This window comes from Strix uralensis, chromosome 20 (genome assembly GCF_047716275.1).
Source record: "Strix uralensis isolate ZFMK-TIS-50842 chromosome 20, bStrUra1, whole genome shotgun sequence".
NCBI lineage: Eukaryota > Metazoa > Chordata > Aves > Strigiformes > Strigidae > Strix > Strix uralensis.
In genome coordinates, this window is record NC_133991.1 from 10,037,873 (window position 1) to 10,052,449 (window position 14,577).

Consider the following 14,577-nt stretch of genomic DNA (forward strand, 5'->3'; position numbering starts at 1 on the left):
ACTTGTACATCTCACCCCTCCGTTTAACTCTTTTTCACCTGTCAGTGCTGGCACTTCTGCTGTTCGTCATCTGAAACCTCTGAATGTGCAGGGCAGCCACCTTCCCCTGTGGAGATGATGTAGCTGTGATATTGCTGGTGTGAATCTGCAGCTGGACTGAGCTTTACAAAGCCATGGCTGACAAGGCAGCCTGCCTTACCTCTTCCTGGCCAATGGCATTTGTCAGCTCACACCTCGTACGCCCTCATTTGAACACATCCTTTCGGCAGGGAGTAAAGCCCTGTTGCTTGTTTGGCAGGATGTTCTTGGGAATGAGCTCTGGCATTTAACGTGCCTGACTCTGACAGGCTGCTTTCGCTGGGGTTTCTATTATCTTGGCCAGCCGTCTCTAACCCCACCGCTTGCCTCCTGAGGTGCTGAAGGAGCCATCTCTCAGCTATTATGGGATTCAAGTCAGGTGGGACCAGCGCAGGCGCAGCCATGTCCTGGCACAGTCCCCGGAGAGCCTGGAAGAGAGGAGCCGTGGTTGTCCTTTCAACATCCTCTGTGCCAGGAGCTGCCTTTCTGCGGGAATGGGACAGACTCAAATGTCCCTTTTTCCTCCTCAAAAGGAAGGGATCAGTGCCAGGCCCTGGGTACTGGCCGCTCCTGTTGCAGGAGAGTGGGAAGGCAGCAGGACCAAGGGACCACAGGAATGTGCCTCTTGGAATAAAAGCCAAACCCACCAGGAAGAAGTTTTATTTTTACACACCCATTATTTCTCTTGCTCTCGCTGACACTGGGATTTGCTGTTGCCTTTAGTTTTTCTGTAATAAACAAGCAGTTGCCATGGGAACCCTGCTATTAGTTAAGGCACAAATGTATTGTCGTGAGGAGAATAGCAGTAATATTTCTTGTGTTGGGGAACAGCTCTGCTCCATGTGGTGGAATGTGGGTGGGTTCCTGCACTGGGTCAGGCAGGACGGGGCCATCAGAGGGTGGGGAGCAATAAGCAGCAGGGCTTTCCTTCTTCCGAACTCTGAGTTCTGCAGAAAACAATGTAAAGCATCTGGGTGGAAGAAAGAAGTGTGATCCCTGAGCTATTGCACTGTTTGGCGTGAGGGCTGCCTGCTGCTCTGCTTGGTCTCTGGTGGTTTCTCCTGTTGCAATGTGCTCTAGTCCTGTTGCCAAGCAATGCGACGTGCTGGGCTCAGCGCTGTCGGAGGCACAGGAGCAGCGGCTAGGCAGGGGGATGCAGCGGGTTCGTCCGGTTTCTGTGTGCTGGAGGCCAAATCCCGGAGTGATGGAGCAGAGAGGAACGTGCTGGAGCACGGCAAATGTTTTGCAGGTCACCGAGGGGGTCATCCAACTTCTCTACAAGTCGGGGCAGTGCCAACGCTGCACGTGTGCTGCTTCTGAACGGGAGAGCAGTTGGGGCCAGTCCCCTCCTCCTGCTTGGAGATGTTGCTGCAACTGTGGGCAATGCTGGGTGAGATCTAGCATAGGCGCTGCACTCAGTGAGACACTCGGGTTGTAATAAAACTCTTCATCTCCGACCCTCCCACCCACAGTGACCAGGAGCTGTTGGCCTCCCCACTCCCCGGAGGTTGTGTTTGCAAAGGCTGATGAGACAGGTGCTGCAGGGGAGGTGTGTGCTCAAGGGCTTATGCTCAGCCTGCTCATCCAGCACACCTTGGCTGCGCTGGGTGTGTGCAGATGTCCGGAGCTGTTGCTGCAGGGTGCCCTTGTGTGCCCATGTGCTTTTTCTGTATTTTTGGCGACTGCAAGAAGTGCCAGGCTTTGTGTGTGCAGGGGTTGAGCTCTGCCCTGCGATGGGCAGCGGAAACGTGGCTGGCACTTCCCATCGCAGGCATGCCCGTGCCAAATGCACGCGTTTAATAGTAGAGCTCAACCCCAGCCAAGTGCTCCTTTCCCCTTGGCCTCCACAGAGGCTCCCCACATCCTCTGCTGCTGGGTTAGGTGCATCCCAGCAGCCCCTCACCATTCCCTGTGGCTCTCAGTGCCACGGGGCTCTGGTACCTCTGGTTTGGAGGTTGAACCATATGGTTGGAGGAATCGCAGACTCTGGCAGCAGCTGCGAAGGCTCAGGCTCTCCATGAGTGACCCATTCCCTGTGGGAATACTGCTTTTCTTGCAAGTTTTATCTCGGCATATTTTTTTATGAGCTTTTTTTCAGTCAGCTGGAGATGGAGAGGGATAAATCTGTTACGTTCTCTGAAAGTACAGCTGTCCAACGACTCTTATTGATATATCAGCAACTGCTGGAACACCAGATTTATGACTTCTGGGCTCTGGAAAGTGCCAGCAGAAGGTCTGGGAGTTTTGGGAGAAAAATTACCTTAAAGGGAAACATTGGCACAGTGGGTAAAATACACTCTTATTGGCAGCAGAGGAAATGAGAGCAGACAGGGCTGCTGCTGTGGTGCGAGTGCCTTCGTGTCATTAATATTTTCCTCCTCTTGTGCTGGTCCTCTCTGAACTGCTGAATGGCAGAAGGGAAGGCAGCTAAAGTCACCTCCACTGATTCACTGGGGTATTCTCCAAATAAATCCTGACTTCCAGCATTTTTAAGGGATTCATGGAGGAAGGAGCTGTCCTAAAGCGATGATTTTTATGAATCCAGGAGGCCAAAAAAGGATGATGACCAAGTGGGACAGAAGTGCATTTTCTGAGGGAATTGGGCAACAAGACCATCAGAATCATTCTCACAGCTGAGATTTGGATTTTAGAGCAAAAAAAATACATACTGGTATGTATGGGCTGTTGTTAAGAGTACTTATATATAGTCTCCCTCCTCTCCCAGGGTGTTTTGGGGAAGTAGTGAAGCTGTCTTTAAGACAGCAAAACCCAAAGCCAAACCTTTGCTTTGAGGACTCTCAGCCAGAAGTGCAGCCCCCCTGCTTGTAACGGGGCTTCACTCAGCTTCACAGCCCCTTTCCCTGCAGCTGAGAGGTCCGGTTTCTGGTGGTGCCAGGAGGGGAAGGCTGCGGGGGCAGGAGGAGCCGGTTCCCCAGGGAAAGGCTGTGCGGGCAGTGAGGAGGGGGCCTGGCAGCCTGCCCCTGCACAGCACTTCCCGGCAGCACGGCCAGGCAACTTCAATAACACTTTGCAATAACGCTGGCAGCCAGCTTTAATATCCTCAGAGATGTTAACTCCAGAAGAGTGCTATTTTAGGTATTAATATACTTATTCTGTTTTAATAAAATACTTTGTGTAGTACAGATCGCTGCCTGAATACAGGAGCATCTGCAGAGGTCCTTGGCAGAAATACTTGACAGCTTGTGCTCACCTGTGCAAGGGGAGGGATACTCATCCTCCTGCCCTGGGCAGTGTTAAAGGGTTTGTAGCTCTGTGAGCTGCGTATAGTGAATTTTAGGGCTGATACAGAGAGATGAACTGACAGCTCTCTCTGCTACCCCACGATCGTCACCTTGTACCTCTGCACCCATGTCCCTCCTGCGCCCAGCAGCGCCGTGAGGTTGGGCGTTACGAGTAACATGGCGCAGGGTGAAGTGGTTTATTCAGTAGCAGAATGGGGAACTCATTTCTCCTGTGAATAGGAGCTTATAAATACATATCGATGAATATAAAGAAATAGTTGGGGACTCCCTTTTTCTACAGTAGAGGCTGTAGGTTGCAGTGTTGCCTACTCTGTCCCACATGAGCCACTATTCTACTTTCTACCAAGAATTGTGACCTACTGTGTAAAATGGCTTCTGAGCTGCCCAGAGAGCTGGTATCTGCCTTGGTCAGACAGAGAAATGCTGTAGGTGCAATCGCTCAAACAAAAGACAGTCGTTTTCCCATTACCTTCCTCCTCAGCCCCATCATTTCTGTTCTGAGATCAGGCCATTACAAAAGCCCAGGAGTTGGAAAAACACCTTTCTCATTTTACCCAGAGCAGCTGGCAGTCGAGTTACCTTTTACACTGGTATAAGCAGGAGAGGTGTTTGCATAATCGCATGGAAAAGTAAAAGCAACCTGCCAATTTGGGAAGTTGCGTCTGGCAAAATGAGGCTCCTTCAGCTCTTGTGGAAACTATGGAGGGTGGAAAGCAGCACGATTAGGGCCAGGATGCAGGTGGGGGGAAGAAGGAAAAAAAAGCAGCCTTGAAATGGGGCAACAGTCTCCCTGAGGAAGAGGAGCGACCCTTGTGTTTTAAGCCTTGGGGTCAGAGGAGTAATATAGTTCTGGGCAGTGTGCTGGTAGGGATGAGTGCTGACTGGACGATGAGCAAATAAGGCTGGTTCTTTGTGTAATTGCTCTTTGATGTGCTCAGTATTTATCTGGTGTTTTCCTCATAGACCCTGGAGCTCCCATAGAGGCTCTGCTGCACTTGAAATGCAGCTTGGAGGAAGCCAGCCCCTCTCTCCACTTTACTCAAACGTGGATGCTCTTACGGTGCAGCCCAGACCCCTCCACATGCAGCAGAGCAGGAACCAGCCTCATGCCCAGCCCTTAGCCTGTCACTCCTGCATGGGAGACAGCAAACATCAGGAGGAGGGGGCTTGCTGGTGTCCCGGCACGGGGGTCAGCAGGAGCAGAGCCCAGCTCCCACACTGCAGGGCTCTTGGCTTTGCAGCAGGGAGCTTTGAGCATCAAAGCAGTGGTGTGGTCTCCATGGTCCCAGTCAGGTTTAGGAGAGAAGCACTGGTGGTGTGTGCATCTGCTTCAGGTGCTGGCACCACTGGAGAGTGTACGGTGGAGTTATAAATCATCTGTAAAAAGTAAAAGCACATCATGTTTAAGAGGAACAGTGAACAGCTGTGGGGGAACTGCAGGTAGGGCTCCTTTTGGAGACGGAGAATGTGATCAGCGAGTCAGCATTTGTTCATGTTTTGGATCCATCTGGCACCCTCTTTGGTAAGTGTTATGAACATTGTGAGTAACTGTCTCTCTCCTCCCCTCGATCTTTTCTGCAGTGGTTTCTAGCGACAGTGAGAGCGACTCGGAGTTCAGTTCCTCCAGCCTGGATGACAGGCCCTTATCACCGGGGTCAAAAGGCTCACAAGGCAGAAAGCACCGAGCAGGACTGGGTGAGGAGTTGCTGTTCCTTGTGACTGGAGGGTGGGAAGTGTAAAGTGCTTGAATGTTTGGCTCTTGGTACTGTGGGTTCTGGCTCAGCCACTTTCCTGCCCTATGCCGGTGCAGCCCACTGGCTGTAGCTGTGCCAGGCGAGGATCTGATCCTTTCTCACTGGAATAGTATCAGTGGGTCACCCCGTTGCCTGCAGCCTTTCAGGGTCTGCCCTTGCAGTTGGGAGCTGCTCCTGGCCGCCTGGCAGCATGTCTCCAGCCAGCTCCTCACTCCTGACTTTGTGGTGCTGGAACCGCTGGCGCCATTTTAGGAGCAGAGCAAGGAACTGGGTTTTGACCCTGCTCCTGAGGGTGCCTGGCTGGGAGTGGGGAGGCTGCTGCTCTTTTAAGACCTGGCCCAGCATCTACACCCACTTCTCCCTCCCACAGCAGCATCTCTCTGTTGTGTCCCTGCAGCACCCATCGGGGAACCCAGCCAGGCCACGGGCAGGGCGCTGGGGAGCACCCACTCCCCTACCCTCTCGGGGAGCCGCAGCAGCCTGGGCAGTGAGCCAGGGGCTGCCCTCAGTGCCACGGAGAGCTGCCAGAGCGACCAGCCGGCGGACGGGCGCGACAGCGATGTTGGCAGCAGAGTCCCTGGTAAGCTGAACCTCCTCTCCGGGCAGATCCATGCTTTTGGGGCTGACTCCCCTCAAAGCACAGCTTTCTCAGAGGCACACCTGGCAAAGCTGCGGCCCAGGATTACCTTTCCCTGCTGCTTTCCTCATGGCAGATGCTGTCACAGCATTACAGCTTGCTCCTTCCCTCTTCCATGCAGAATCTATTCTGCAACATGAGTAATCATCTGGGGTGGGAGCTGCCTACACCCACCTCCAAGAGCAGCCGTAGCTTGAGTCTGTCCCTCTGCAAAGGCCCGGGGCCTCCTGTCTGCCCTGCAGAGGCAGCAGAACAGACTGAGCTTTTACTGAAGCAAAGCAGAAGTCCAGCAGCTTTATGAGACTGAATAAAAATTTTCCTAATGTTAGATGGCTCTTAAAGCCAAGCATGGCTCTTCCTACAACTCTGCAGTGCAAAAAAAAAGACACTTTTTCCCCCTCAACAACCTTGGAACAATTAAGTGACTGTAGGAGCAGAGGCTGCTCTCGCATCTGATCTGGAGCAGCTGAAAGAGATGCAAATGTGTTCTCTCTGCAGTTCCCGCTAATCTATTCAATAACCCCTTAAGTTATCATTTAGTGCCGCTCCCTCCTGAGCATTCCTGCCACCCTGTGAACTGCCACTCCTTTTGTTCCTGAGCCTGTTTTGTGCTGTGCATGTTGAGGCATAAATTGGATTAGAGAGCACAGGTTTATCCTTTAGTGCAACATGGAGTCATAGTCCCCCTCCCCACACTTCCCACTAGAAATAGCCGGCGTAAAATTGTTTCTCTGCTCTTCCCTCTCTCCCCAAGTTTCAGGGATTTGCGGTTTTCTTTAATTTTAGTTTTTGCAAAGCAAATCAGATGAGTGATACTTCTGCTCTGTCTGTCCTCTCTCTGGATTATAGTGCTGCCCCGGCCTGGGCGGTTTATTTTAAGCCCCCATTGGCTGTGGCGTTAGAGACAGCTGATTCCTGTTGTGGGTTGGCTCTGGTGCCTGCCGGAGCAGAGCAGCAGGTTGTCCTGCGGCATCGAAGCAGGTGGTAGTGGATACCAGGTGTGGCCCCTTGGGTGCTGCTTCTGCTGGTGCTGCGTGGCCATGCTGAAGTCTGGATGGATGCACACCTGGACAGATGGCATGTTTGTACAGCACTTAGCATTTTGGAGCTTTCCTGCCAGCTGTTTGAACTAACTGCTGCCTGGTCGTGACTGTGCAAACAAGATCTCAGAGGCAAAAAATGCCTTTTTCCTGCTAAAAACCTTCTATGCAAAGCTTGGCACAAGGGGTCAGCGCTTTCCAGTGCCATCTCTCCTTGCTAGGCAGGGGAGAGCTATAAATGACAGGCAGCATGGACATATATTAAAAAAAACCCAAACTGTAGCAATCTCATGAGCCCAGTTAAAATAGTCCCTGAGATGCAGAGAGGATCTTGCTAAGGAGGTTAAGCCAGGCTGGCTGACTAGAGAGTATCTGTAAAGATCTCTATTATGTCTGGGTCATTTGTGTCCCAGTCTTTCTGCAGAAGGGGCTGTTTTGTTCAGATGTGGTGCTTGCAGCAGCAAGTGCCTTGGTGGAAGGGCTCCACGGCCGGGGAGGGAGGCAGGGGGATGGCAGTGACTGTTTCTGCTGGCGGGGAAACGAAGCTGGTGGTGGGCACGGCCTTGGGAACTGATGGAGAGTGGCAGCAGGCAGAGTTCTCTGTGTCGTGTCATCTCAGGGAACCAGCCACCAGCCAAGCATCCTCCTGAGCTGCTGCAGGCTCGCAGGGAGTTAGGTGACACTACGGCTGTGGCTCTGCGACCGCAGGAGGTGGCTGGATGGGCTACAGAGAGGCTGGCCTGTCTTTGAGCCTGCCCTGTGCCCTACGCCTTTCCACGACATGGGTGCTGGCCGGGGCTAGTGTGGCGGTGTTTGAGACTACCAAAGGTCTCTGCAAGGAGGCAAAGCTGGAACCTGAGCATGTTGTGGGAGGCACGTGATGTGCCCATGTTGTGTTTGCCATGGGTGTATGCTCTGTCCCACAACGTGGGTCATCTTCAGCACTTCAAGGTAGGGAGGAGAGAGGGAAAGTGAGTTTGTTTTCCCTCTGATGTGTTTGGGATGTGGTCTCGCCTCCATGCAGCGAGTGAGCAGCAGGGGTAAGCGCGGTCGGCGTTCGTTTACTCTGAGAGCACTTAAAGTGCCCAGCTGGAGAGATGCTGCCACGATGTGATCTGTGCAGTGAACTATTGGCAATCACGATCCATTACATGTGTATTTAGTAATCAGCATTATGCAGCCATATGACTCGTGTGGTCTCATGTTCTGTGCAGCTCTGTAGCAGGTGCTTTGAGCCAATCAGACATCCAGCAGGCTTCAATACTGAATGCCCCTGTGCTTTGCCAGCAGCCTGGCAAGAGCAGAAAATAAAGAGCAAAAGCAGTGCTTCAGTCCCCTAGGAAGTGTCCTGCTCTGCAGAGGGGTTCACGTGCTCTGAGATGCTGGAGGTCTGGGGTGTGCAAATGCTGGGAGCCTTGGGGTAGGTGGCAGTGCCTCTTCCCATCTTTAGATCAGAGTTTCGTCTGTCTGTGAGGAGCTTTTCATGATGGGTCCCTCTGGATGCCACTGTTTGCCAAAAAGCAGAGGCTGTTCTTGCTGTTTGTCTCTTTGAAGAGTGGTGGAGGCGATGGGTGCTGTATGTCAAGACTGCCAAAACTCTTTACTGCATCTCCCTGCCTGTGGGACAGTCCCTGTTCTCTGCTCTGACCCAAAAAACAGAGCAAGGGGCAAAGATCCTTTCTAAACTGCTGATCCTCAGCTGCAGAATGGGGACATTAAAGGGAGATTTTGCTATAGCTTTTCTGAAAGGCTCTGCAACTTTATAACACTATGTTGGGAGCAATTTTTGCTTCATATTAGCACCTCAAGTGTTCTACCGGTGACTTTCTTTTCACTTCTTTTTCTCACCTCTGCTCTAATTCTGCTCTCAAGTGTGACTTTGCAGAACACTTTAACATCCTTAAATCCCAAGTCACAGTCAGAACAGGGAATTAGGGAGTGGTGCTGCAAATGCACCTGCTCTCATAGTCCTCAGCTCTTTAAGCCTGAAGGCCAAGACAACAGCATGGTCATGTGGCCAAGGGAAAACAAGGAGCTATTAAGAAGGGTTTGTACGTTTCCAGTGTGTTGCTTCGGCTCCGGCTGGGGTTTGGTGAGGCAGATAATGAAGCCTGGGGTTTGTCATAAAATGACTCATTGTCAGAGCTGCACTGGGATTTAGGCAACCTCAGCCCATGAGCCAAAGTTGCAGAAGAGAGTGGTGAGTTGAGAGGCTGTCAATTTTATTATTTTTTTTTACCACCTGCTTTGAAACCCTTTCAAAAGCGTCGTTTTCTGAGGGTCTGGTGTTTCTTCTTCTGAAGCTCTGGTTCCTGGAGATGCCCACTCTGACATGATAGCTGTTAAGAGGAAGGTCGTGCTCTGGTTTTTCTGGACAGTTTTTTATTCTGAAGAGAGTAAAATTTGCACGCAGGAAAGAAGCACAGTCTTTCTTTTTCCCCTCACTTGCCCCCAGCTAGGGAGGTGACTCACCTCGTTCTGGCTGTACAGTTAAGAGGTGCCTCAGTTAAAAAAGAGCAAAATCCTTGCTATTGTTAATGGTGACATTTTTATTGAAGAAAAAGAATATATTAACAGAATTAAACAAAGAAATCATCAATATCTTACAGTGATTTTCATTAGCCCATGGAGAGCTTTTTCTTTGAGCTTGGACCTGGCTGCTTCAGGGAGTAAAGAGCAAAAGGCATCTCCTCAGATCAGTAGCAAGTTCTACTTTGATGCGTCCCAGGTAATGGGTCCTCAGTGTCTTCTGAGAACATTGTCTCAGGAACGGGTCAATCCTTTGTGGTATTCTGTGGGTCACCTGAAGAGCTTGCTGGTAGGGAACGTGAGTGAGCTTGGCATGGGCTCTGGGGCTGGAGAAGGCTCTTAATTTGTGCTTAAAAGAGGAGGTCTGAGAAACAGCCACGTGGTAAGCTAGTGAATGAGTAGCATACATCTAAGTGCAAATCACAGTCTCCCCATCTCTGTCTGTTTTCCAGTGTGTTGTCTAAATCATTAATATTTAAACAGCAGTACAGCAGCTGGCAGTTAAACAGAGCCACGTTAAACAGTGGTGTTGCTGAGTCTGGGAGCTGAGACGATGATGGCAGCGCCTGGTGGGGTATAAGAAATGTGCTTTGCAGTCACAGGGTGAGACCGGCTGGAAGGACCTCCAGAGGTCAGCAGGTCCAGCCTGGACCCTTCTCCCAGCGTGCTGAAGCTGCGGCTTCTGGATACCTCCCCTTGGCTGCTTGCTTTGTAGCTGGGGGAGGCTGAGAGAGCTGAGAAAAGGGTCTGGAGCTGAGAGAGATGAGCAGGAAATGCTGCTTCCAGCTCTTTTAATCTGGAGAGACTTATGCCCTGTGTTTCAGGAATTGACTGGATTTAGAAATGAGGTGGTGTCAGTCTCTCTGTGGCTCAGTGCCTCCCCGGCTGGGGTAGGCATCAAGTTTTGCTCATAAATATGCAAGCTGTTAATATATGAGACAGGCAGAGCCATTCTGCATTATTTTTGTGGCAGGAAATTCTCAGGGCATCTTTGAAGTTAAAGCATTAACTTATTTTTTTCCTTCCCTCCCATCTCTCAGATGTCTGTTTTGCTCCCTCAGGGACGATGAGAAGGTAACATTTTGCTTCAGTGGGTCTAACTACTCCATTCCATGTAGGAAAAAAACCTGTCCTAACAGTAATTAGGCTCCAAATGGGATAGTAATTTCTTTAATGACTTTCTTCATGGCAGTCTTTGGGGAGGTGACTTCTGTTTTCCTGCGCTTGGTGAGAAAGTTGCTTAAATGTTTTCTGACTGCTTGTTCCCTCGTCCATGTGAGCTGCAGCCAAACAACGTAGTCTTCCAGGGCTGCCTTTGCAGTGGGGTGGAATAGGTGGGTGACTGTGCAAAGGAGCTGTGCTTGCAATCCCTGCTCCTCCTCCCTCTGCCTTCGGTCTCTGCCTGCACTGAGGGCATGGGATAGGAAGGAAGGGAGGGTCAGATGTGGAGGAAAGACCCTCACCCACACTCAGCCTCTCCCCTCCAAGCCTCTGCCTCCTGCACTGGCTGTCTCATCAACCTTTGGACACTGCTGTTTGCCTCCCTTTGCTCAAAGCTTACTGCCACGGGATTGAGTTTTCCTGCTGCCAAGGAGGATGAGTTGTCCCTCTTCCACAAAGTGAAAAAATTGAATTGTGCCTTCATGGCTGAGCAGCTTTGAGCTGTCTCTGCCTTCTTGTATTGGTAGTGCAGAGCACCGAATGGTCCTGCTGTATTTATAAATAAAACATGTCTTCGGGTAGTGACAGCATTAGGAAATGATTCAAGGTTTGCATTCTAGATACAATGCAGTTGTAAATATGAACCTCAGAAGAAGCATATGCCCCCTTCCATGTTTTAAGGAATTAAAATATTTTTGTCCTCAAGTGGTCGAACCAAAACAGTTTCAGCTTTTTTAAGTCTGCCTTGAAGTTAAGTGAATAAAGGCTTGAGTACCTAAAAAATAAATTACTTTCACTATTTCTGTATTTCTTTATGGAGTTTTAAATTGAAAGCTTTTTCCTTGAAAATAGAGGAATGACAAAGACTCATTCTCTTGCCTCTTTCACTCAATATATCTGGAAACAAGTTTGCTGCTGAAGATGAAACTCCTATTTCTGTGCCTTCTTTCACACTGCAGAGGTCTTGTGCTTTGGTCTTTGATCAGACAGCCTGTCTGGCCTCCTGCCTTCACATCCTTAGACTTGTTCTCTGCCCTTTGCGATACGTTTACTCCTTGCACTTCCAACTTTCTATTCAGCATTTTGCACAAAGCATAAAGGAAAGAGCATGGGAAGTCAGTAATATAGAATTTAAAAGTCTGGATTTAGGAGTCTTTGTAAACAAATTGAGAGGTTTTATGGCTCGGGAGGTTGTCTTTCAACTGGGACATTGGCCAGTAGCTGATGGGAGGAATTTGGAGGACTCCCTGTGCCTTGAACGTTTCACATGGTGCAGTGACTGGAACCATCCCCTGTTCTTTCTCCAGGAGTCAAAGTAATTTGTGTCACCTTCAGTTCAGAGAAGGGGGAGAGAAGTTAGTACTGACCCACTGCTGCCCTAGAGCACTCCCCATTGCCAGTCCCATGCTCAGAGCCTGAGTTTCACCAGGGGCTGCTGAAAAGATTGTCTCAGGTTTGGTTAGTTGACGTGAGCCAGAGCACCTTCTGCAGCAGAGCATTGCTGTTTTGCACCCATCCCCAGCCATGGGCAAGGATTACCTTCAGCCGTGGCTCCTGGCCGTGGCCCAGACGCACGGAGGGCAGGAGGGTCACTGGAGGACCTGCTCGGTGCCACATGGATGCTGTCACCTGGTTTGGAAACCCCTGAGAGCTGAGGCTTGGCTTTCTGTCTGACTTAGCCCTCTGAGGGAAGTATGTACCAGGGGACCACTTCTAGAAGTACAACTCCTTCTTTCTCCTTCTTTCCCCATTTTTTTCCCCCTGTCTTTTCTTTCTTTAATAAAGTTTAATGGGCCCTGACTGCTGACAGACTGTGGAGTAATGATGCATAAGCGTTCTCTTCATTATTTTTTTTAGGAAGCTCTTAAAATGGCACTGAGCATGTAAAAGCAACATAAAATAACTTTGTCAAGTCTCTTCCCTTCACTGCTTTCCAAATAAAACTTTTGTCTTTATGTATTTTGAAGGCAAACGGTGCGTCCGCACCAGAAAGCGATGCTGACAGAGATGAAGATGGAGCTGCTTTGCCTGCATCCAGCACTCACCCCTTGCCCACTCCTGCAGACCTCACTCCAGACAACAACTGCTGCCAGTGGTGACTTTATGATGCCGGGTCTTGCACAGGCATTAGCAGCAACGTGATGGCACCCAGGAAAGCAACTGCCTGTCCTCCCTGCCTCCCTGACCTGGTTTATGGTTTGGTCTGGTTTCCCCTTCTGCTGACTGACGTGTGTTTTGGGGTGCTGCTCGGAGAGGGGTGTCATGCCGTGTGGTGCTGCCGTGGGGTCCAGACCTGTGCGTGTTGGAAAGGGCACACGGAGTGCTCTCTGGAGCTGAAGAAACATGCGCTGCCTCCGTTGTTCCTGGCTTGCCAAGCCTAGCCTTGGGTTCAGCTCCTGGCCTCGCAGTCCTGGCTTTGCAGTGTTCAGAAGAAAGGGAAATTCACCCCTATATCCCTGCAATAGGGTGTGAGGAGACTGCAGCCCTTCTACTGCTTCTCAGCCCGGGGGTGCGTTTCTCTCTGTGAATCCCAAGCGTGAGACCAGGGCTCTGATTTGCACTTGACTTCCATGGGCTCAGGGTGTCACCCTTGTGTTTCTTGTCATCATTGTTCTGGTTTGAGTTGGCCTGAGTTTGGTGGGGGCATCCTGAATCAGCTGGTGAAGTTGTGCTCCCGTTCATTTCCACTGAGGTCTCTCTTTGTGATAGGGAGACACTTCAGTTAGTAAAGAAATGCTCAAAGAGGTTTACTATGAATTTTTTGGTCCTCCTGGCTGTGCAGCAGTTTGTGTGTCCTGTGGTGAGGGTGATGCTTTGGCAGTAGGATTGTGGGCAGTGTGTGTGTGCTGCAGCTCCTGGTGGGAGAACACCCACCACCCTGCAGCCCAGCTGGCTGCCTTTGTGTACCCAAATTGGATAAAAGCTTTCAGATTACTTTATCTTGTTAAGTTCTGCAGATTCTCCTCCCACATGCACACCTTGTCCTCTCTTGCATGAGCAGCGGCCTTTGTTTTACCTTTTTCCTGCAAGTCTTGAGCATCTGGCTGACTGTGATGGTGTCATCATGAGTCAGGCTGTAGAAAGCTGTGTGCCCTGGTCCTGCTTATTCTCTGGGATGGACAATTTCCCTCTAAGGCCTGACAGATGAGAAAAATCAAATTACCTGGCATCTCTAGAGCAATTAGATCTTTGAAGGCCTGAACAAAACCCACACTAGGCAAGTAGGAGTCTGTGGGTTTTATTAAATGCTTTGGATCTGACCTGTCTTTTGCTGAAGAAACAAACGATTCCAAAAAGCTCCCTCTGAAATCATGGGTTTAAAGGCAATTTGTGCCTGTTAATGTCAGCCTTTTGCCTTGGTTATTACTCTTTTGTTTCGTTCTCCTTTGCTGCTGAGCTGTGTGTGCGTGTAGTATATGCTCTTACAAATGGCTGCAGTATGAAGATAAATGAGGTTGGGTGCTGGAACACTCTTAACAGGAGATCGGAAATCAATCCTTGACTTTCTTTCTAAATGAACATGGTCCAACAGAGGACCGTTCCCTTACTGCTTTTCCAGCTAACACACTATGGCACATTGCTGGGAAAATCCTTCCAGCTCTTCCTCTGTGATCTGTTTCTGCCCTTTTAAAAATGAAAACAAAACCTTTGGATGATGTGGGCTTTTTGAGATGGCATAAAGAGAAACCACTGAACGTGGGCTTTACAACATCGGTGTTGAAGAGAACAAGGGATGAGGTTGTTCTCTGCTGAGGGATGCTTTATGTCATGGTATGTGTTTTTTAAACCTGGCCATTGGCTCGACCAGCTGCATCTCTGAAAGGGGTAATACCAGAATTATTAGCCATTTCTGAAAGAGTAAATTCAAAAATCAGCTTTTGCTGAAATGCTGGTGTGATTTCAGAGCTGAAGTCATGCTGTTTCTTCTGAGAGGTGTAGGGTCTTCAATTTCACAAGTGTTTTGCCACCAAAAAAGTCCTGTCTTACCTTGGAGCTTTTAACAATCCTACTGAGACTGTCTTGCTCATGTTATTACTGCAGCGCCTCAGACAGCCTGGCCTGCCAGCCTAAGTTAATTCTGTAGAAGAAGAAGAAGGAAAAAGACACTTAAAAAT

The 14,577-nt window shown here is 50.0% G+C and overlaps 1 protein-coding gene across 4 annotated transcripts in view; it reads left to right on the plus strand.

Annotated features, from left to right (window-relative positions):
* RPH3AL (rabphilin 3A like (without C2 domains)) overlaps nucleotides 1-13,624 on the plus strand; it is a 40,373-nt gene extending 26,749 nt beyond the window's left edge. For all 4 annotated transcript variants that reach the window (XM_074889912.1, XM_074889910.1, XM_074889909.1 and 1 more), the window contains 3 exons: nucleotides 4,923-5,036; nucleotides 5,493-5,675; nucleotides 12,430-13,624. In XM_074889912.1, coding sequence (XP_074746013.1) covers nucleotides 4,923-5,036; nucleotides 5,493-5,675; nucleotides 12,430-12,464 — 332 coding nt within the window. In that variant the 3' untranslated portion in view covers nucleotides 12,465-13,624. The remainder of the gene's footprint in view (nucleotides 1-4,922; nucleotides 5,037-5,492; nucleotides 5,676-12,429) is intronic.
* Nucleotides 13,625-14,577: the final 953 nt, after the last annotated feature.